Genomic DNA, 23,785 nt, shown 5'->3' on the forward strand with positions numbered 1-23,785 from the left:
ACAATAGGTGATAACCTTGGGGTTAGAGTATTCATAAATTACTTAGCATAGTTCCTAGCACATAGAAGGTATTTAATCATTACTAGCTTCTATTGGAACATCTCTGCTGAGACCCCTAAACATTTCCTAGCACTGCTGGTCATGGCCCATCTCTCCAAGGGTTCCTTATAGGAAACCATCCTTTTGTGTTGTGATGTGACTGTGTGCCCCTAATTCAAATGCCTTCTAATCAGCTGTCCTGTCACCCCACCTTGGATGCTCTGCAGACTCCCTGATTTTTCTAAACCCTCTTGCATCTAGGAGGTGTCAGTATTCTGGGCTGAGGGGCCATGTTGGAGAGGGTATTGGTCTTAAGCTACTTTCCCCAGAATTAGGCTGCTCTTGCTGGCCTCAGCTTCCCTCAGCCTGACTTTTGCAGGAAACTTGCTGAGTGGCCCAACTGTTTCCTAGGGGTCAAGGCATGTTTGGGAGGACAATACAGGGGACTGCACTCTCTGAAATCTCCTGTCTTTTCAACTGGGGTAACTTTGCCCCCCCCCCCCCCGGGGACGGAGACATTGGCAATGTCCAGAGACATTTTGGGGTGTCACAACTAGGAATGCTATTGGCATCTAGTGGGTAGAGGCCAAGGATGCTGCTAAACATTGACAATGCACAGGATAGTCCCCTACAATGAAGAATTATCCAGCCCAAAATGTCAATAGTGATGAGGTTTAGAAACCCTGATCTATTCCTGGTTGACAGGGAGACAAGTTTGGGAACTCTAAGAATTGTAGGAGCTACGCCACCCAGATAATCAGCCTGAGCCCTTCATTCATTCCTGCCCCCCCCCCTGCCCAAAACCTAGAACTACTTATCTCTTACAAATGTGCTGTGCAACTGTAGACAAATTAATTAACCCCTCTGAGCCTTGTGTACAGTGATACTGGGGGTTGCCTTTCTAGATGAGGGTCTATCAAAGACTTCAAGTCTAGAGATTGTTGTCTTAGGAGACACTGTTATTTGGATTCATGAGGCACCTGACTCCTTCCAGAGGGTAAGGCTTTGTAAAAGAAAAGCAGTTCTGACTTTATGTTTTTGGGGGGAGTGTTGAGTTGGATCCAGTCTCTGAGTTAAGGAAGTTATGACCCACAGTTTGGGTGGACCTCTCCACCCTGCCCCCAGCTCTCCCAGGTCCCAGGACCTAGCCATTGCCGAAGCAGTTTTTCTCTTCTGCAAATAATTGTCCTTTCTTCATGCTTAGTGGAGCTTTCACCATAATCCGTGTATGGCCGCATTGGGAAGACTGACTTTATGGCAGCTGCTATGGAACGTAATCTGCTCACATTTAGGTTGTAAATTTTCCGTGGTTCCACAGTGCTGTGGACTTCACCGGAACACATGCTGTTCTCTGAAAATTGACGTGGCTTAGAACAAAGCAAGGCCTTATTGGTTTGAAATAAACATCTTGTGAGCTCGGCTATTTTAAAATAGAAACAAAACGTAGTGCCTATCTCTGATTGAGGGCTCCAGCCTGCTTCATCCCCAAAGGTTGTGGATTAAGGAATTCATTTACTGTGTGACCTTGGATCAGTCCTTTAGCATCTTCAGGTCTGAGTTTTATATGTAAAATATGGGGCCCAAACTAGTTCCATTCCTGCTGCAGCCTCTCACTCAGCTCCTGGAGGTTATGGAACTTGGGGAGGGAATCTGTTACCTGTGACTGCTCTTTCAGAGCAAAAATCACCCCTCTAATAAGTGTGGGCAGTGCTCTTGCCTCATCTCCATAATTACAATTCTCAGGTGCTCTCAAGAAACCAATCATGCCTGGCCGGTGTGGCTCAGTGGTTGAGTGTCAACCTATGAACCAGGTCACGGTTGGATTCACGGTTGGGTTCAGGGTACATGCCCTGGGTTGCGGGCTTGATCCCTAGTGGGGGACATACAAGAGGCAGCTGATTAATGATTCTCTCATCGTTGATGTTTCTATCTCTCTCTACCTCTTCCTTCCTCTCTGAAATCAATAAAAATATATTCAAAAAGAAAAAAGAAACCAATAACTAGTTTAGCTACACCAAATGGGCAACACTTATAGTTTAAATCTCTTTTCTTGGCTTCAAAGGAGTGAGCCAAGTTTGACAACTATAAATGGAAAACTGTCCTCTGGCCCTTGGGGACAGAAGATGATCGACTTGTGGGGCAGAGTGTAGCAGATTAGAAGGCAGGCTCTTCCTCTTGCATCCTTCCTCCACTCCTGGTTTCTCTCCTCGGGTCTATTGTTGGCCTCTACCAAGGGTACTGACTTCTAAGTCTGTTGGCTAAAATCTCTTCCTTTTACAGACTGTCTAGAAGAAGCCACTTTTCCCTCAGGGAATTGTGCCAGTGGTTAATAGGATAACGTCAGGAAGTTCACTCTTACCCTGAAACCTCAATTTTTCCTGTTGCAGTTTGACTTAAAGGAAAAAATCGCATCCTCGAGCCTGACAGTGTGAAATAGCTCCCCTGAGGCTGGGGTGGCCGGGGAGCCCGGGGCCTAGACTGGGGTCCTCAGGAGCTGCTTCCTCTTGGGGTGGGGTATCTGCAAATGGATTGTGTGCAAAGGACTCTCTACAAAGCTGATGTGGGTCTTAGGTTGACTCATCATGTCCTTTTAAAGACATCTTTTCATAATACGGCTTACAGGTACATTTGGCACCTTCTCCAGGGTTAGCGATTTGCTGGTTTTAGTAGTGATTTGCCAAAGTGTTAGCTGAAACACTTGCCTCAGTTTTATAGGGTCAGCTTCATATTTGGAACAAATAAGCATGAGTATTAAATTCCTTTTGGGTCTCTACCTTCTGCAGGCAATTCTGTGTGTGTTTCTCTGCTGTCCAGCTGTGCTTATGCCTGCCTAGTTGTAGTGGTTCTTTTGTGGGTGCTGTTAGAAGTAGAAAATTAAAGGACAAGACATTTTTTGATCATGCCCACACTGGCATCTTGCTCTCTTGTTTAGGTTCCTTGGCCAGGGAGGAGCCAGAGATGAGACAGGGGTTGAGATAGACCAGCTTGGGTTGTAACTAGGCAGAGGAAAGGTCTGAAATCTGGATGTAAAATGGATCCCAGGGCCTCAACCTTCTAAGCAAGAACCTGTCAGTGTCATGAAACTCTCTAGGAGTGAAGAACTTTCATTCTGAGAAAGCCACTCTCAATATTTGCCTTTTTCCAGAGATTGGAGAGAAGGAGGGACAGAGGTTATATGGATGGGGGTGAGGGTGTTTTTTTTTGGGGGGGGGGGCGCTTGAAAAATAGGAACAAAGCCATGAAGCAAGGCCCCGAGGCTCTAACTTCCTTTTTCAGTCAGAGTTGCTCACCTTCTAGTGAATCATCCATACACACAGCAATTTATGGTCTTCATTATTCTTTAGCAAGAAATAATTTCCTACTCATCTGTCACTTTGAGACTAAGGGCCTTACACTTCCTGTGCTGAGAATATAGTAGCTCTTTGTACATCAATTCTATTTATGTCCCATTTGGGGGCTTGGGGATGCCCTTTGACAAACATACAAAAAAGAGATTTAATACAGCAAGAGCCATAGAAAAACGAGAAGGCAGAACCAGGGAACTCAGTGACCTAACGTTAGACCCTGTTACCCACAGAGCTTTGGCCTCGGTAAGTTATCACCGGCCCCCACCCCGTCTTCCTTTTATATGTTATTCTTACTAGAATAAAAACATCCATGTAGCTTGCACAGCAAATCACTGCCCTGTAGTAGAGTCAGGGTAATGAACTCTAGGCCATGGCCTGCCTCTGGTTTTCGAAAACTACCTTCCAATTTAGGAAAGAATCTGCTCACATCGACAAACAAAATAAATTCTGGTATGTTTTTGTTATTTCATTTTTGTCTTAGTTTTTTTTTTTTTTTTAAATCCTCACCCCCGGAGTGAGGATATTATTTTCATTGATTTTTAGAGAGAGTGGAAGGGAGAGGGAAGGGGGTGAAAGAGAGAAACATTGATGTAAGAGAGACAGACACATTAATCTGGGGGGCAAGAATCAAACCTGTGATCCTCCAGTGTGCAGGCCTACACTCTAACCACTGAGCAGTGCCGGCCAGGGCCATTTTTGTCTTACTTTTTAAGATAAATGAAAATATCAACCAGTGCTCATGTGGGAACTACACCTTTGCCAGGACACCACTAGGTACAGCTTTGCTGCATGGCCCATCTGTGTTACCACTTCAGTGCCTTGACTGGCATGCCCAATTCCCCTTTCACTCACTGACTCATTTATTTAACAAATAAGTATTGAGTGTATATTATGTGCCAGGCACCAGAGATGCAGCAGGGGACAAAATAGACAGTAAGCATAATCAATATGTCAACCCCATCGTTTGCATTTTCAACCTCTTCCCTCCTTTGAGGCACAGGTGCCCCCTCCTCTCTCTGTGTCTTGATCATCCCCACCAAGGGCGAGCTCTGCCTCCACTGTGGTCACATCTGTCAGCTCTGCATTGATGGGGCTGAACCTGGGCTCAGCTCGAGGACAGAGCCTGAGCAGAGTCCTGTGTGCATGGCTTGGAGCTTGAATGAAGGCCCAGGATTGAATATTAAAGTAGTTTTGTGGAAGAAAGCCAGTAAGAGGGAAGCAAAGTCACAGTTTCTTTAGAGTTTGTGAAAATGGGATGCACCCTCTCAATCTAATGATTTGTTAGCTTTTCTCTGTGCTATGAGCTTGGAGGGCATCTAAACTGAGATCTTTGCACCTGAAAGGGCTTAAAAATATTTAATATAAGAAATATTACAGAGTAGCCTGCTGATTCACTCATCTATTTGTTCAGCAAATACAAATGCCTACCCGGAGCCAGGGGCTTGCAAGCTGTATGAGCTGCCAACCCAAATTATCCATGGTCTCTCCCTGTGAGGGATTTTCAGACTCATGGGGCAGTTTATAATCCAGATTGCTGGCCAGTGAGCAGAAGCCTTCCCTGTCTCTTTGGAATCAGGCCCCATGGGTAGTCTTTCTCTTCTTTCTCTGTTCTCCCCCTGCCTAGCATTAATCTCAGTGTGTACTTACATGTCTCTGTCCATGTTAGATGAATGTCTGTCTCTCTCACAAGAATGTTGGATCCAAAGGGCAGGGACCCGTGTCTGTCTTGTTGACAGGGTACAAATAGGCACTCACTCAGGAGAAACTTGTCGAATAAGCAAAAGGAGGGAGGAACAAGCATGGAGGGGGGAGATTGATGTGGGTGAGAGGCCCAAAGGGCATTGGAGGAAGAGGCTTGAGCTAGAAGAATGAGTCTTCATTCTTTGAGTTGGGCCAGGTGAAGCCAAACTCATGCACTTGTCAAAGTCCCGCCCAAGCATCACCTTTGTTGCATAGCTTTGTCTTATCGCTTCTCTGTGGCTAGATCTCTGGGACAGAACACAGCAATTTGCATTAAAGCTTTATGTGATTCTTAACCTTTCTTGAGTCACAGATTCCTGTGTTAATCAGATAAAAGCTATAAACCCTCTTCCCCAGACTAATGCTCATGGTGTGCACATGTGTGCACAAAAAAACACAGTTTTCCTTTAATTTCAAAGGATTCATAGGCTCCCCTTCCAACCAAAAACCCCAAATCAAGAACCCTGCTTTTAAAAATGTCACCTTGACATAGGCATGCATCCTGTTCCTCTGTAGCCCCAGTCTCAAGCATGGTTCTGGCATACAGGCAGTACTTAATGTGGAATAGTGGGTGGATGAATAGAAGGATGGATGGGTAGATGATTATGTTAAGAAGTGCCCTGATTTGCTATGACTTGTTTAGAATTGAGCTAATAATTCCATTGAGGTCATCAGGGGGAGACTTCAGCTTTGAGCAGAGAATGTAGCACTCTTTATACCACTGCTCTGTCCTTGCCCTAGGAGTGTGGTTCTGCCTACACCAGGGAGGCCCACCAATTCAATTTTCCAAATAAAAACTTAGGACATTGTGTCTGACATTGATAATGGGACAGAATATTTGAAATTTGGCCTATCTCAGAAAATCAGAGGTCGTGTGATTCTAAAGGAATATAACCTAGCCCTGGGGCCAATTGGCTTGCTCTTAAAGCTTCTTTAAACCCAGAAGGGGATGATCAGGGACTAGGCTGCACTCCCCATAGAGACCAGGTTAGTCCTCCAACTCTGGGTGGAGGGAACCAGCATGGCAGGCCATCTGTCCTCCAGATTCTTCTCCATGGTCCTGTGTTGAATAAGTGATCCCTAGAAGTACCTCTAAATGTTGCCCATCTTTTGCTCATTACTGTCCCACCCCCCAAAAGGCAGTATAAATCCCTGGCTTTAAAAATGTTCAACTCTAGAAGCTTGAACATTTCTGGCTTCTATTTTAATCCCTATTTTTCACATTAGGGCATTTGACAATGTTGATTTTTAGACATCAGAATAGTTGAAAACTATAGGGTAAAAAACCCCACAGTACTATCGTTTGCTTGTAAAACAGTTGTCAAGGGAATGGATTTTGCAAAAACACTTCCTCCCGGAGAGCTCTCTTTCCATGTATCCCCACATTGAACATTATTGGCCTGCGTGATATTGATAGGCAAAGGTACCGTTGGCAGGTAATTTGTCTAGCCAACATCTCATCATGAACTGAAGCCCTTGCTGGCACATTCTCAGGTCAGCAGCTGATGGTAGACGAAGTTCAAGTTCAATTTATAGTGCATCTGAAATGTTCTTGGACTTACAGGAATGACGGAAGAGTTCTTGGCCTTGGCTATAGACTGGGGAATAGGATTCTGTAAATTCTATTAGCAGACCATGGAGGTGCCTGATAAATGGAGCTGATATTGCAAAACATTGGTCAATTAAAAGAAAAGGTGAAGGCTCCTGGGGCAGGGGCTGTGACTCAAGGTGCTCACATAAGGAGATACTTATCTCATGATGAGTGTGCTGGAGCCCAGGCCCCAGCCAGTGGTACTTGAAGAATTCGTCACCGTTAGACATGCCAATGTATATATGTGCTGCTCAGTTGTGGTCAGACCTTGCAAGTGAGGCTGGCGGGTTTAATTATCACTGGAAAGAGCTTAGTCAAGGAAGTGCTGCCCCAGTTAAAGTTATGGCCACTGACGCTGACAGGTTAATACAGACCTCTCTAGTCCCATAGAAGTGCAAGGTCCATGTGTAGACAGGAGAGTTGCTGACAAAGAGGCAGAGAGATGGCTGTGTCTCCATTATTCCCATTTGTGTGGGGGTCTATTGTATTTGCAGTAATCTTTAATTATAAAAGCTATTACCATGGGATGGACTATCAATGTTATTCGTTTTTGTCATGTTGCCTGGTAACATCCCTTGGTGCCCAAGACACACGTTTCTGTAGTTACAGGCTGAAGAAGTGAAACCTTTCTTAGCCATTTTACCATCACAATATTATAAAAAGCTATTTTGAGAGATAGTTGAGTCCTATCTGGGTGGGTGAAAAATGGACCTGATGACAGCCTGAGTCTTTAAAATTCTTTAAAGACTTTTTTAAAGTTCCCATTTTCTGGAGACTGAATAGGAGAACCCCACTGCACCACTGGAGCTCCCCAAGGGCAGGGACCAAGGCTTAGTCTATCTTTTTAAAAAATTTTAGAGAGGGAGGGAGAGGGAGAGAGAAACATCTATGTGAGAGCAAAACATCAATTGGCTGCCTCCTGAGCCCACAACCTAGGAATCGAATCAGCAATATTTCAGTGCACAGTACAGCGCCCAACCAACTAAGCCACATTGGCCAGGGCCTAAGACTTCTTTTGAACCAGAGTAGTTCTTTGTGATGCAACATTCCCCAGTAGCAAGACAGAAAAAAACAAAACACACAAAACAAAAACAAAAACCCCTACTTCTAAACAGTTGACTGCATTCTGCTCTCCTCTTTAGGATAACATTCTGCCCCATTACAGACCGATCTCTACTGCGGGGCCCATTCTGCACACCCTTACAGACTGCATGAGAAGGAAGAAGTTGTGAATCTTTAGGTTTTTGATGATTTCCAACCTCAGAACTGTTCACCAATGGAGAAAATAGGAGATCAGATATTTCAAGTAGACTCTATTTGCACTCCTGTGAAGTCAGGTTATCTCCATCACCCTGCTGGTTCTGAAAATGCCCCATTAGTGGAAGAAATGGTGTCAGAGTTATCACCAGAAATACTCAAAATCATTCTCTTTAAAGGTCACACTGGTGGAATTTTCAGATAACACTTGGCATTGCTATTTTTCTTTTAAGTTGGAGGCAGCTGCTCTGGGCATAGGGAGAGGTCATCTGTTGGGTTTCAGATCTCTAAGGCTTAGCCCCCCAAACGTGGTTATCATGGTTATCGTTGAAAGATAATTACATTCTACATTTTCATGCTGAACTCTTGATATGGACTGATTGGCATATTTAAATCTCATCTCCTAGGCATTTTCTAATCATCATAGCCTCATTGGGGGGAAAAACACCTAATCAAGTAGCTGTTTAGAGATGCTTTGCATTTAAAAATTTTGCTGGGTTTATCTGATTTTCCTCTGGTTCTTTCCCTGACCTCAAGAAAGTTTAAACCTCTAATGGTTAAATAGCCACAGTGAACCACTCAGGAACTGTTTTTGCATTTACATTCTCTGTCTCTTTCGCATCATTTCCACCCCTGACCCCCTTTCATCACCCTGAATGAAGCTTTCTCACTTAGTGACTTCCCAGCCATGAGGGGGCTATGGAATTCCAGCGAATGAGGCTCAGCCTTTTTTTTTTTTCACTGTAAGTGGTTCCCGCCAGGTCTGGAATCGGATCTGAGAGTGAACAGTGATTCACATCTTTTTCAGGTTCATAAATGGGACACCAAGTCCACAGTAAAAGTAAGAGGACTTCCTTCCTCTTGCCCAGAAAAAGACAGACACAAAGAGCAACTTCTCAGTGCTGCAGGTTGAGTCGAAGCAACCTCCTTAGAAAAGGCGCCTGAGACTTGATGTTATTTTATTAACAGTAGCTGGAGAAGACCCCACCCCGCCAGCTGAACTGATATCATTTTATGCAATGTTTTCTCAGCATTGTGCTCAGAATTGAGAAAACAGGATGGTTTTCTTCCTTATACATGGCTGTCAGTGACAGAAATTTCACCAAGGCCTTTCTTTTGTCGGGAATGTCTGAAAGGGCCTGTCTTTGAGATTTATGAAAGAGCCCCAGTGAGCCACCACCACCCATAGCTGTACCTCAAAAGCAAGACAGGGAAGAGAAATTGTGCGAAAGCTCCATCACCTGTCATAGCCATCAGTCTGTCTGTCTGCCTTCTGTGAAAGGGTCTGTTTTGTCGGCTCTGCGGGAGCTGCCACCTTCCTGCCATAGGTTCACAGGCCCCAGCAGGAAGCTCAGATCTGGTGGCAGCTTCGTAAAGAGAAAATCCTGATTCCATTAGAAGCCACAGCAGCGGAGCTGGGGCTGGGAAATTCAGTTCTTTGGGAGTGGGATGTGTGCATTTGAGGGAGGTGGGAGGGGAAAGCAGAAAATCAAGCCAGGCCTGTCTGAGCTTTGATTCTGATCATTCAAACAATTCAAAAATCTGTGACACTTGAGCATCCGAGTCCTCTCTCTCCCTCTCTCTCTCTCTCTCTCTCTCTCTCTCTCTCTCTCTCTCTCTCTCTCTCTCCTAGTCTGTCCCATTCATTAGAGCCTTTTTGGTTTTCTTAGTTAATTATTCTGTGGTATTCTATTTCAGGGTTTTGGAATCAAATTACTTGAAATTTTACTCTCTCCAGTGTGATTAGGTGATCTTTGATAATAGAGCTGTAGAAATCCTTTCAAGATCATAGCACTTCAGCTCAGCACCACCAAGGCACGTGCCCCATGAAATTCAGTCTTATAGGAATGGGAAATCTCCCTCAGCCCGTGATTATGAAGCCAGAATATCTCTGCACATCGTCCATTTCCACAGACCTAGAAAAAATGAAAAGAAAACCTATGCTGAACTGTCTGATCAATGCAAAGTCAAGGAGCTTACAGGATGGCAGCTACTTGGCTTCCTAGGGCCAATGAGCTCCAAGACCTGAGTCACTTTAACAGTTTTTGTGGGGCTGAAGCGGGTCTGTTTGCTGCTTTGAATTCTCTCTTCTGGTGTGAATGGGTAACCTTATCAGTGGATTTTGTAAGCCTTTCTAGCCAAAAACAAAACAAAACAAAAACCAAAATATGTACTTTGAAATCTCTGCTGATGGGCACCTAGGAGGAATGAAGAGAAAAGTCAAATGTGTTTCTCAGTTACATGTGAGAAACAGAAGGAGCTTTTATTTCAGATACTAATTAAGATCTCAGTGCAGATGTTCTCTTGGAGGCCTTCCTTGGTCACCTCCACCCACTGTCATCCCGTATCCGCTTCCCTTGCTTGATTTTTCTTCGTAGAGCTTGTCACCATTCAGTTACCCTGCTCATTTGTTTCTTTCTTATTGTCTGTCTCCCACAGGAGGGAACACCAGCAATGAAGGCAGGTACTGCCTGTCTTATTTACTGCTGTAGGTACCAGAACATGGGGTACCAGTGAATGCTCAATATATATTTTCTTTTTTAAAATATATTTTTATTGATTTCAGGGAGGAAGGAAGAGGGAGAGAGATAGAAACATCAATGATGAGAGAGATGCCTCCTGCATGCCCCACACTGGGGATGAAGCCCGCAACCAGGGGCATATGGCCTGATCGGGAATCGAACCGTGACCTCCTGGTTCATAGGTCGACGCTCAACCACTGAACCATACCAGCTTGCTTTAATACATATTTTCTGAATGGATTTCAGATGAGGGGAGGTTGAGGAAAGAACAAAAAGAGGCAAAGGTTGGAACCAGACCTGGGTTTGAATCTAAACCTTCCACTTATTGGTTGTATGCCCTTGGAATAGTTTCAGAACCTCTCTTAACCTCAGTATCCTTATCTATAAAATGGGCATAATACCTGCTTCCCAGAGTAGCAATGGAGGATTAAATGAGATGTATGTGATGAACTCTGACACAGGGGCTGCTACATGGAGATGCTCTGTGGCTCATTCTCCAAGCTTTGATTGACACAAGTTTACTGGACAGGAGATAGGGCCTTTTCCTGCCCATGAGTGTCCAGAAATGGAATCTCCAAGGATTCTGTACCCAGAGCTGGTTCCTCAGAGATAGTGATGCTGACTGGAAAACGAGGCTCCTGTCAGCCTGAAACCTTTGTTCTCATCCTCAGCCAAGGGCTTCCCTGTGAACCCCAAAGGCCCAAAACAGGACACCCAGGCCGCTGACAGTCTAGAACAGCCGTGGGCAAACTACGGCCTGCGGGCCGGATCCGGCCCGTTTGAAATGAATAAAACTAAAAAAAAAAAAAAGACCATACCCTTTTATGTAATGATGTTTACTTTGAATTTATATTAGTTCACACAAGCACTCCATCCATGCTTTTGTTCTGGCCCTCTGGTCCAGTTTAAGAACCCACTGTGGCCCTCGAGTCAAAAAGTTTGCCCACCCCTAGTCTAGAAAGTGATTATCAAGTCTGACCTTCCATATTTCAAATAGCATTGCCTCCCTGGGAAACCTGGCAACAGAAATTACTCCTCTCCATGGTCCACTCAAGGTCTCTCTACCTCTTACTTTGGTATTTTCCTTGTTTTCACTTAAACCTGTGTTTATTTGTTTGTTCTCCTTAATTCTTGATGTTTAGGCAAAAGAACTGATTCTGCCTCTTTCTCATTTCCAGAGGCTCCAGGCTCAGCTGGGGCAGCTTTAAAGCAGGTCATCCATTCCTTCTAGCAGACTGAGCCTCTGGGAACAGGGAATTTGGACATGTCTTGTTTTCCAAGAGATGCAGAACCTCAGGATGGGCCAGTTGGCCCAGGCACAAGGCAGCAGCCGGTTCTCGTTTTGAGTCTCGGAGTGCCATGTGCTGTCCATAGGTGCTGGGTTGATGTTTTGTTCGTGCATTCATTAGACAGCGAAGCAGCCTGGTGGGATGGAAAGGATACCACAGGCTTTTGAATCTGCCAGACCCCAGCTTCAAACACTGGCCCATCCACTTGCCGGCTGCATAGCCCCACAAGTTGGGGAAAAGAGGCTTGGGAGGCAGTGTGCTGCCACAGTGAGAGTGCAGGTTCCCGACCCTCCTCCTGCATCCGTTGCCTGGCTCTGCCACCAATTGGTTCTGTGTCCTTTGCAGGTTATTTAACCCTCCAGGACTTGACTGCTTCATCCAGTAAAATAGGGGTAAGAATGGTAACCTGCCATGAGAAGTTTGGTGCAGGGCTTGGCTCAGTGCTCGGCGCACAGTAACTGCTCAACAGATGTCCACTACTGGATAACAGAGGAAACACACGTAGCCATTAATATACTATTTGACTTCCTCTGTTTGGCCAGGCTCTGTGCCAGGGGTTGGGTTGCAGAGACGAATAGGTCACAGAGCTAAAGGACACGGGAGGCAGACATGAAAGGAATTATCCTGCAGAAGGTTTAAGTATTATTGATGGAATCTTCGAGTAGAATGGTACCATCTTCTCTGGGCTCCAAGGAGGACCACCAGGGAATGTAGACGATGCTGATTCCGATCCTCCAGAATATCGGGATTTCCTGTGCACAGAAAGGGCTGTGGTGGAATGAAAGGCGCATGGGAGCTGTGGTCATTTATTCATTCAGTTTTTCGTTGGCAAATGCAAGGGCCTCAGGTGATAGTTAGTGTCCTATTGCTACAGTAACAAGTCACACAGACTGTGACTTAAAACAACATACATTTATTCTCTTATAGTTTTGAAGGTCAGAAGTCCAAAATGGGTCTCACTGGTTTAAAATCAAGGAGGACCTTCCACTTTGCAGTCAGGGAACCGATCTCAGTGCAGTGACAGAGCTCGAATTTGCTTGCGATTTTCTTCACCAGCTTCTTTTGTCCATTTGCGAACTCCATACCAAGATCCTAAAGATTCTCAGTAGGAAAGTGTCTCATCCGTTCTTGCTACCCCCTGTGGCCTCACAGTTGGAGCTGTTCCTTTGTTGAGCCTTTGGTAAATCCCTGTTGAGGCAAAGCCACTGGGCAGTGTGTTTCTGTCCCAGGCATCGCCATTTTCTCATGGTCCTCACAGCAGAAGATGGGGGTGGGGGGCAGGGGAGAGAGGGGACAGGGAGACTCCCCCTCTGTTGGGAATTTATTCAGCATATTTTCATGGAGGGCTTCTAAATGCGAGGCACTCTGCTAAGTGCTGGGGAACAATAGTGAGCAATGTAGTCTACATTCTGGTGGGGGAAATAGGTACTAATGAATCAATCACACAATTAATATAAAATTCTGACTTTAATATTCCCCCGTAATAGGGGCATTCAAATGACCTAGGAGGCCAGGCTTCACTAGGACATGGCAGCTAAGCCAAGATCTGAAAGATAAGTACTATTTGCCAGGCCAAACGAGGAGTGACGGATGGTTCAGGGAGTGGGGCTACGGTGTTAAGAGGCCCTGTAGCAGCAGGAGGAGTGGATTTTTGAGGAACTGAGAATGGAGCTAGTGGGCTGGGACAGAGACGGGGAGGACAAGCTGAGGCTGGAGGCATGAGTGGTGGGGCTCTGCAGCTCTTGGTGGGCTTTAATGAGTTTGATCTTTATAACTGATGAAAGTGTGTGAGTGTGTGCTGGGGGGGTGGGGTAAGATATGAATAAATTTGCATTTCAAATAATCTCCCGGACTCCTCCAAATCATTTACAGGCTGCTGCAGGAGTCCCATGGAGAAATGCCAGGGGCTTGGGTTAGAGTGCAGGGAGAAATGGATGGAAAGATACTTAGTAGGTAAATTATCTAGCAACCATCTTATGGCTGCCTTTTATTGAGCACTTATTATGTACCAGCTGCTGTGCTACACATTTCACATATGTTATCTTATTTACTCTCAGGGCTATTGTAAGGATTAAATGTTCCTGTCCTCCTTTTACAGATAAGGAAACTGAGTCTCAGAGAGGTTAGGTCACTCATTCAAGGCCACATAGCCAATAGGTCGCAGAGCCCTACAGCAGTGTCTAACTTTATTTTCTTATTGATCCTCACCAGAGGATATTTTTCCATTGATTGTATTTTATTTTATTTTTTTAGAGAGAGAGTGGAAGGGAGAGACAGAGAGAGAAACATCAATGTGAGAGAGGCACATCAATTGGTTGCCTTCCGTAAGTGCCCTGACGGGGCCAGGGACAGAGCCTGCAACCGAGGGACATGTCCTGGACCAGAATTGAACCTTCGACCCTTCGGTCTGAGGGCCGGTGCTCTAACCACTGAGGAAACCGGCTAGGGCAGCAGTGTCTAACCTTGATGTGCATTTGGGTCACCTGGGGATCTTGTTAAACTGCTGGCTCTCATTCTGCAGGTCTCAGGTGAGGCTCAGGATGCTGCATTTCTAATATGCTCCCTGGGTGTGCCCATCTGCTGGCCCCCAGACCACACTTTGAGTGGCAAAGGTCTGCCTGCCTCTAGGGCCCACACTAGCAACCATGGTGCCTCAGAACAGCTAGAGATGGGGTAAGATTTCCGAGACTGATCAAATCTGAATTTCCATAGGCAGGATGTGGGAGACCTTTGTGGACCTCAGCTCGGTAGGGAGTCATATCACATTTTCATTTTCTATATGTACCTTTTTCTTCTTTCTTTTTAATATACTTTATTGATTTGAGAGAGGAAAGGAAAGGGAGAGAGACAGAAACATCAATGATGAGAGAGAATCATCAATCAGTTGCCTCCTGCATGCCCCCCACTGGGGATCGAGCCCACAACCCGGGCATGTGCCTTGACCGGAATTGAACCTGGGACTCTTCAGTCCACAGGCCGATGCTCTATCCACTGAGCCAAACCAGTTAGGGCCCTACATATGCCTTTCAATAATTCATTGAAACCCGAAAGTGAGAGGGTTCTACTCCTCCCCCCACTCCCAGCATATAATCAAAGTCCATCTGCATCCAGCTTCTGAACTATAGATCGGGGGTTATGTCTCAGCAGGCACAAATAAGATCATTTTGTGGAGCACCCATAGATGGGGTGAATTAAGAAATCTAACAGATGATGTTCAGGTACCAAGCTGTCTGCTATTTCCCTGGGCTGTGCTAAAAGTGAAGGAAATATATCAACTCGATGTTCTGATCTCTCTATCTGTGTGGTCATTAGATCCCAGGATTATTAGAGACCAAATCCTTTCCCATTCTGCCCCTGCTAACAGGCCAGGTGTCTCTGCTGGGAGATGTAAATAAGGTGTGAGCACATCTTTAATGACTGGGGAAATCCATTTCCCTTCTTGGCAGCCTCTAGTTGTTGCAACTGTGGTTCTGGGCCAGACTTGATCTTGTCTGTGTGTTTGTTTTATGTTAAAAAGAGGAGCATAGCCCTATCTGGTTTGGCTCAGTGGATAGAGCGTCAGCCTGTGGACTGAAGGGTCCCGGGTTCAGTTCCAGTCAAGGGCATATATGTTGGTTGTCGGAAGGCAACCAATCGATGTGAAACTCTCACATCGATGTTTCTCTCTGTCTCTCCCCCTCCCTTCCACTCTCTTTAAAAATCAATGGGAAAATATCCTCAGGTGAGGATTAACAACAACAAAAAGAGCAGGCAATAAAAGGAGAATATCTCACTGTTTCCATGCTCACCTCCTTCCCCCCCCCCCCCCCAGGTGCCTACAGAGAACTTTCCAATGCAAACTTTCTATTAGTTTTCCCCTCTGGAGGTGGTCTGCGAATATCCCATTGCCTCCCTCCTCAAATGCAACCTTTCTCTCTTGGTTCCATTGTTCTGAGGCTCCCTGGCTGGGGTGGGCTTCTGTGCCTGGGCGACACACTGAATTCTAGTCACTTTTCTGCAGGAGAGAATCCTAGAGTTCCAAGACAGGTAGAAAGAGCATCTTAAATAAAATAATAATGTCTGCCTCACACTAGTAAACTATTTTTCACTTTAAGATTTCATGTCATTGTAATTTGTTCCGGTGGACAAGAAGAGCTTTCATTTGAGAAAGAACTGACAAGATGTCTTAGGACTCAGCTCCGATTGCTCTGCCTGTCTCCCCAGCATTGGAGCTTTGTTTGCTGCCTTCGCAGGACTTGGTGAAGGGAAGGCTTTGCAGGCTATTGTCAGGTGTTCTGTGAATCCATAAATCACAGACTGATGGAAGGAAGGGGCTTCCAGAGACCATCTAGAGCTGCCTTCTGTCTCTAGCATAGACATGTGCATACACAAATGATAGCAGCCTGTTGTGTAGTTCTAGAACCCAGTGGGAGCAGAGGTATAATTTCTCTTGGTATTTAGTCTCAGGTCTCTTGATTCTTACAGTCATATTCTTGATTCTGTCTCAAATTTCACGCCACAGCTCAGGCCGCCCTGGGCCCAGTCTGTTGCTTCACTGTCCTGGCCCATGGTTTGGAGACACCACCACTGTGCTAGTGACATCTGTGTCCTGGCCGCGACCAGTCACTTCCCCTGTGTGGGTCTCACACAGTCCTTGTACAGTGTGGCTCTGGGGCTAGATGATGTCTCTGGCACTCTCATTCTCTTTGACTCTGAGATTCTGGTTCTTGCTTCTACGTACGTTGTTTCCCTTGCTGATGGGCTTTCTCTCTCATCAAAACCCAGTTCTATCCCATCCACCCCATGGCCAGCCACCAAGCACTCCCTTCTGATTTAGGAGTAGCACCTTATCATTTATTCCTTATGTTTTTCACTTTAACAACATTTAGTTTTCACATTACAAACATTTCTAGATATTAACCATAGAAAACCTAGGTCAATAAGAAGAAAAAAAATAACTGCTGACAAACATAACCACTGTCAGCATTTTTGGTATATTTCCTTCCAGTCTTTTTTTTTTTTAATTTAATAAACGTATACATAGGCCAGTGAGTTTCATACTATATAGTTTAGTATCCTGCTTTTCCACTTAATATACAGTGAGCATTTTTTACATCCCTAACATTTGGAAACATCATTTTTTAAATTGATCTGAGAGAGAGAGAGACATCAATTGGTTGCCTCCTGTATGCACCTCAACCAAGGTTTGAACCCACAACCTGGGAATGTGCCCTGACTGGAAATCGAACCCACCACCTTTTGGTGCATGGGACGACACTCCAACCAACTGAGCCACACCGGCCAGAACTGGAAACATAATTTTTAATATCTGTTTAATACTTTACATCTCATATTTTATTTAGCCATTGCATGGTTATTTCTGAATGAGAGCAATACCTATCCTGTCAAGCCCACTGAACTATCCAGATAAAAAAAGATAAGCTTTTCTATGTGCCATCCTCTTCTTGTGCCCCTCGCAGTCCTACTTGGCCATCAGGACACTTGGGTACCCACAAAGCTCCCTTGAGATACAGGCTTACTCTTTTCTGAGCACCTCTGTTGCTCATAAGACCCTTCCCTCTGACCTGTTACTTATCCGGTGCCATGTATGGTTCACCTTGAGTCTCCCAGCCATATATTAAGCTCCAGAGCCAATTTTCTTGTGTGTTATTATATTCATTCAGCAAATATTTAATGAACACCAGTCGTATACCTGTGATGTCCCTGAGTGAGTTGCAGGGCTTGTGGCAATGAATAAGGGTAAGGGGACGGACCAAATAGTTGCAAGCATAAAAGCTTGGCTGCAGGTTGCCAAGGGACTGGGTATCAGGAATGTGGGGTAGGAGTAGGTCCTGACTTGGGCTTGGCTGGGGAGGAGGTCTTTCTGCAGAAGTGCCCTTTCAGCTGGGGTCTGGAGGAAGACAAGCAGTTGGCAGGGAAGTAGAGGGTGGGAATCGGAAGAGCACTCCCCACATAGCTGCAGTCCAAACTGCGGCCAAGCACAGACAGGACATCTGGTGAGTGCTGCTTTGGGTGCGTGAGAAAGAGAAATTAGGACTTCTTGGCTGGGGGTCTTTCCTGTTCCCTGCTCATCCAGTGCTTGGGCTGAGCCACTCACGACTCAAAGTAGAAGACCCAAGGTTTGCGGGTCTGTGTGTACTCTGTGTGTGTGTGTGCGCGCACGCATGCGATTGAGAGAAACTCTGATGGCCTTCTGAATCCAGTCCCCGGTGGCATGGGATCACTGGTGCCATCATTCCCCTTCATTGACGTGGATGGCTATGAGAACGGCCCATGTTCCGAACATCTCGGCATCCCTGCAGTGACAGCTTCTTTGAGAATATGTAGATACCCGTGATTTTCTTAATTACTCCTATACACCCACATCTCTCTCCCTCCCTTAAGCAGAGGGATATTGAGGATAGGGTACTGTCTTTCCCCCTCCAGACCTCTGCTCCTTTTTTCCTGCTGTCATTTATGTTTAACACCCTCCTGCTGCTCTTCCACCCACCACCGTCCTTCCCTCCCCTCACACTGACTTACTCAAGGGGCCCCGCATAAGAGAGACTGAGGGAGGAGACCAGACTTTCTCAAGCGCTCATACCCAGCAATTAGTTTCTGTATTGGCAATTCCAGATAAATAGAAAATAACAGAGGAATGGAACCAGGACCAAAGCCCATGCAAAGTGCTTGGCATGCATTATCATGACATTTACATGTGTGTCACGTGGGCCAGGCACAGGTTGGGGGAGGGGGAGTCAGGTCCGGTGGCCCAGGAGTTGAAAGAGCTAGAGTCCAGCCCTGCTGGCTGTGCCACCCTGAGCGTTTTCTGTTTGCGGGCCTCAGTTTCATCAACAGTGAAATGGAGAGGTACTAGGTTATTCTGCCATTTGATAGAGAGCACAGGTCGTAGATGTGTCACGGCTGCCCTCCTGGTCTGTGCAGCAAGCACAGCAGAAGTTACTGTCCTGATGTGCCTAGAAGAGATGGAGCTGCAGAACATAGAGGATGCAGGTGGAAATGTCCAGAAGGAGGGGGCCGAGGCAGGAAGGGAGGCCAGAGATAGAAGGAAAACAAAAGAAAGCCTGAAAGTGAGGTGACAAAAAATAAACACATATGCTAGATCAGTGGTTCTCAAGTGTGGCCCGTGGACCAGCAGTGTCACATGGGAACTTGTCAGAAAAACAAACTCTTGGGCCCACCCCAGGCTGCTGAATCAGAAACTCAGGAATGAGGCCCTTTTTACAAGCCCTCCAGGTGATTCTGGTGGGCGTTGAAGTTTGAGGACCTATAGGATGGATAGAAGGAGGGGTGGACAGAAGAGGCTAGGAGAACCAGATGGGTATGTTAAAGGCTGACCAACCAGTGTTTGTTGATCACTGGCATTTCATTTAAACCTTTCAGGATTGTGGTAAAGCAGACCTGTTATTCCCACTTCAAAGTTGAAGCAACTGAGGCTCAGAGATGTTTAGTCACTGGCCAAAGTCAAAGAGATAGTGACAGACATAGAATTCTTCCCACTATACCAAGCTGCTCCCCACCCATCTGTCCCTTAGCTCCCTGCCCTGGTTCCCTCCTCGGTCCCACAGTCACCCCAGAGCTCTGCTCTGCTCTCCTGCTCTGCAGCTGCCATGCAAAGGCAAAAAGGTGGCACCATAGAAGCAAATAAAGGAGACCCTGGGGAAGAGGGCTGAGCCCACTGTCACCTTGCATTCCTCCAGCTCAGTGCCAAATGCAGCCAGGGGGCCAAATTCCAGTGTAATGCTCCCAAGGAGCTGACATAGTTGCCTTCATGTAGTAACAGCTCACACACTCGGTGACAAAGTTGACAGATACTCACTGCTGCCTACGTGTGCCAAGCCCTGTGCTGGGTGCTGTGGGAGAACCTGAGGCAAGGTCCATGTAGTTTCTGACTTCAGGGAGTTTATAGTTCAGAGCCAGGAAAACGACAACAGTGACCAGCTGGGGTACCAGGGAGCCTGGGACAGCCAGGGTAGGTCCAGCCAAGTGTTGGAGGAGTTCAAAGAGACTCATGTAGGAACAGCACCAAGGCTTTGGGGACCGTCTTAATGCTTTGGAGCCAGAGGCATGAGTTCAATTCCCAGCACTGATTCACTGTGTAACGTGGGGCAAGTCACCTCATGTATGACCTGTCTCCTTTTCTACAGAATGGATTTCGCTATCCTTCGCTCGGGGATCATTCTATTTGATTATAACAGGCATCATTCAGTGAGTTGTTTCCTTCCTTCAGAGGATCGCCTGAGGCCAGAGCAAAGCAGAGGCGCCTTCCTGGACGAGGCGGGCCTCTGCGTTGGCTCCGGCTGTCTTCCCTAGGAAATCTGTGCCCAGGCTCTGGACATGTAGGGTTGTCCAAGGACAATGGCCTCTGGGCAGCTGTAACTAAGAATAAAATTATAGCGAGAGGAAGTCATTTTCCTCAATTTGGAAGATTATTTTTTGTGATCATGGTATCTCCCCTGCCAGGTAAGTATAGAAAGATTATTTTTTGAATGTGATTTCAAACCCTGTTGCAAAGGGCAAAGCTGGGAGGCCAGTCCGCACTCTTGGGAGTCGCCATGCTCATGTTGCCCACCTTTCCTTATAGATGATGCAGTTCGCCTGGCAGAGCTACAAGCGTTACGCGATGGGGAAAAACGAGCTCCAGCCCCTCACAAAGGACGGCTACCAGGGCAACATGTTCGGTGAGTGGCCGTCGGGGAGGCCCACTGCCCCCCTGGTGGCTGAGCTGAACTTATTCTTGTTGTTTTTTACCTCCTGAGCTGTGTCCCTATTTCTCCAAGTCTGGGTTCCTTCTGGACTGTTCAGGTTTCTGAGCCTTCTAGATCAAGGGCAACCCTTACTCTCCTCGCACACTTCTTTGTATGCCCTGATCACTTATTTCTTAGATCAAACAAACTTGGAAATGTAAGTGGGGACCGTGAGTGATGGAGACTCGTTTAACCCACCCTTCCAAGGATAGCTGTAAAACGACATTGGGTGTTTTCACAGAGAAACTGAACACATTTCCAATGAGATGGCCGCATACACTGCCTTTAGGTCCAGGGGGGTGTCTCTCGCTCTCTGACTCGGTGAAAATGTGAGGGAGTAGCACAGGTACTGCTATGTGTCGGTGACTTGTCTTTGGCCTGCGATCCTCCTAACCCAGCACCTCAAAAGCCTCCCTCAGCCAAAGAGACTGCAAGGTGCCTTATTGTGGGCAGGGCCTTGGGTTTCAAATTTAACACCCATCCAAGTTGCCAGCTCCCCTCTACGCAGGTCTCTTATGTGAAAAGATGCTGGAGGCAGCCTGACTCCCTTCTCCCCTGAGAGGCAAGAGCTAGCTGGGGCTGGAGTCGGGAAAATTCAGTACCTGTATTCCTCACCCCTTAGAGACATAGGCTCCTGAAATCGAGACCCAAAGAACCAAGTCAGATCACAAGTCCCAGGAAAATCTCAAAAGCAGGTTTACAAGGGGCAGCCCCCCAATGTATGGCCCTGGCAGAAGGACTTGTGTTATGGGAAAAGGGACCTCCCTGCCTTCCTCCCAGTGATTCTCAACCCGTGGGTCGCGACCCCTTTGGCGGTTGAACGACCCTTTCACAGGGGTCGCCTAAGACCATCCTGCATATCAGATATTCACATTACGATTCATAACAGTAGCAACATTACAGTTATGAAGTAGCAACAAAAATAATTTTATGGTTGGGTTACAACATGAGGAACTGTATTTAAAGGGCCAGAATGTTGAGAACCACTGCTTACCCATCCAGCTTCACAACTGTTTTGGCTGTTCAGACAATTCACTCCCCTTGTGAGGAGGGGGGGTGTATTTGAGTAGCTCCCCCACTCCCCAATTATTATAGGACTGTAGGGAATTGAGAATGTATCAAAAAAATGTAAAGCAGGCCAAAAAAATCTCTTTCTACCACATAGATGCAGCCTCTATTGACATCTTGGCTCGTATCCGTCCAATCTTTTCTTCTGTGTGCTTTTCTCTCCTTCTATATACAATTTTATGTCCTTTTTGCTTTCTTGACTTAATGTTATATCATAAGTATTTCCCTCACTCATTTAAATTTTTTCATAAAGAATGCTTTTAGTGGTTGCAATTATTGCCGGGATGTGCCATAATTCATTTAACCATCCACTAATGTTGGACAAAGGTTGTTTCCAATTTTTCGCTCTTAAAAATAATGCAGCAATTATCATCTTTGTGCATAAAATGTTGTCTTAGGATAAATGCCTAGAGAAGATTCCTGAGTGAGAGGGGAGGATGACAGATGTTTCTTTACTCTCAAATAGGCAATGTGTGGATTCCGGGTTAGGTGCACAGCTGCCTTGCCTGCCTAGAACACAGACTTTCCCCACAGCCCACATCCACACTGGGAAAGATGGCTGGTGTGGATCTCGGCTGTTGGAGCTTTGGCTTCTAGTTTAAGTCAGGGATGTGATCCAGGAGGCTTTTTCTCTCTTTCTTCCTAACCGTCTGCAGATTGTCAGGGAATTGGTGGGGGTTGGGGCAAGGCTATTGATTTCTGACCCTGCACAGCATGGGTGTAGCTATTAATCAGACTGTCAACCGGAGTAGAGGGAGCACCATGGGGAGCACTCTGGGAGGGATTAGGCTAAACCAAGTCCCATTTTGCAAAATTCCTCAAGGCCCCAGATGTAAACCTCAACCCTCCTGCCCCTTTCCAATCAGTGAGCATGGTGGGGAGTGGGAGCCTGGAATGGTGGAAAGACACTGGACCTGGAGTCAGAAGACCTGAGTACCAGTCCTCACTCTGCCTGAACTATCTGTGTGACTAAATTCAGGTCACAACCTCTCCGGGCCACTGTTCATTCCCTTCACACGGGGGCTGCTATGAAAGTGTGCCTGAAACTGCAAGTATTTGTAAGTGATTTACAATTTCCGTTGCAAGAAATGTGTTTGGCAGTTGCCCATGTGAGCCCATAGAGTAGTGGTTCTCAACCTTCTGGCGCTTTAAATACAGTTCCTCATGTTGTGACCCAATCATAAAATTATTTTCGTTGCTACTTCATAACTGTAATGTTGCTACTGTTATGAATCTTAATGGAAATATCTGATATGCAGGATGGTCTTAGGCGACCCCTGTGAAAGGGTCATTCGACCGCCAAAAGGGTCGTGACACACAGGTTGAGAACCACTGCCATAGAGCGTTCTGAGGTCCCATGGGTTATCTGTCTCCGAAGTGTGGCTTTGGCAGAGCCCTGGGTGCCTCAATACCCAGTGCCTACAGCAGTCCTGGCAGTGAGCAGAGCCTTCCTTCTGCAGTAGAAAACGAGCCACAGTGGGCCCGGCCCCTGGGAAAGGAGGGTGTGTAAGGACCCAGGCACCAGCCGGGAGAGCTGGGCTTGATTTACTCACTTTTTCACTCAACAGATGCTTATTGGGTGCCTTGCCCGATGCTGATTACTAGGGATATGGGGTAAATGGCACAGCAGAAACTCCACCAGTTCTGCCAAGACACACACTGGCAACCCCCCTGGATCCCTGGGATCCATCCAGGTGCTCTCAGAGCGAGGGACAAGTAGAAGGTGATCACAGGTGAGCACGTGAGCAGTCCTTCACTGGCTTTCCTAGTAGATTCTGTGCCTCAAACCAAACAGACCAGGGTTCAAATTCAGACTTCACAACTTCCTGGTGTGTGACCTTGGGCAAGCCATTTCTGTCTGAGCCTGAGTTTCTCTGTAAAGTAGAGCTAATAAAGACATCAACCCCCAGCCCAGGCCTGCCTGACACACAGCACCTGCTTAACCGGTAGGGTTATGATTACTGTTACCACAAATAGGTCTTGTGATGCAGAGAAGAGGGCTTAGGGGTAATCTAGGAGCCTGGGGGAGGCAAGTTTGGGGTAGACCCATGTGGGGCTTTGAAGCCAGGTGATTCCCAAAGATTAAAGGAGACGAACTGGCCTGAATTACACTGCTTGTCTTATCCCACTTCTTTTTCTGGACTCATGTGGGTGGCTGGGCAACATCATTCCTGGACCCTGGCTG

The 23,785-nt window shown here is 46.4% G+C and overlaps 1 protein-coding gene across 1 annotated transcript in view; it reads left to right on the forward strand.

The window, feature by feature from the left end:
* The window catches only part of MAN1C1 (mannosidase alpha class 1C member 1), a 136,993-nt gene that overhangs the window by 33,847 nt on the left and 79,361 nt on the right, over positions 1 to 23,785 (forward strand). Inside the window, exon 2 of the mRNA XM_036349106.1 lies at positions 20,370 to 20,466. Within this exon, the coding sequence (XP_036204999.1) occupies positions 20,370 to 20,466 (97 nt within the window). The remainder of the gene's footprint in view (positions 1 to 20,369; positions 20,467 to 23,785) is intronic.

Source organism: Myotis myotis, unplaced genomic scaffold (assembly GCF_014108235.1).
Source record: "Myotis myotis isolate mMyoMyo1 unplaced genomic scaffold, mMyoMyo1.p scaffold_m19_p_2, whole genome shotgun sequence".
In the NCBI taxonomy this organism is placed as follows: domain Eukaryota; kingdom Metazoa; phylum Chordata; class Mammalia; order Chiroptera; family Vespertilionidae; genus Myotis; species Myotis myotis.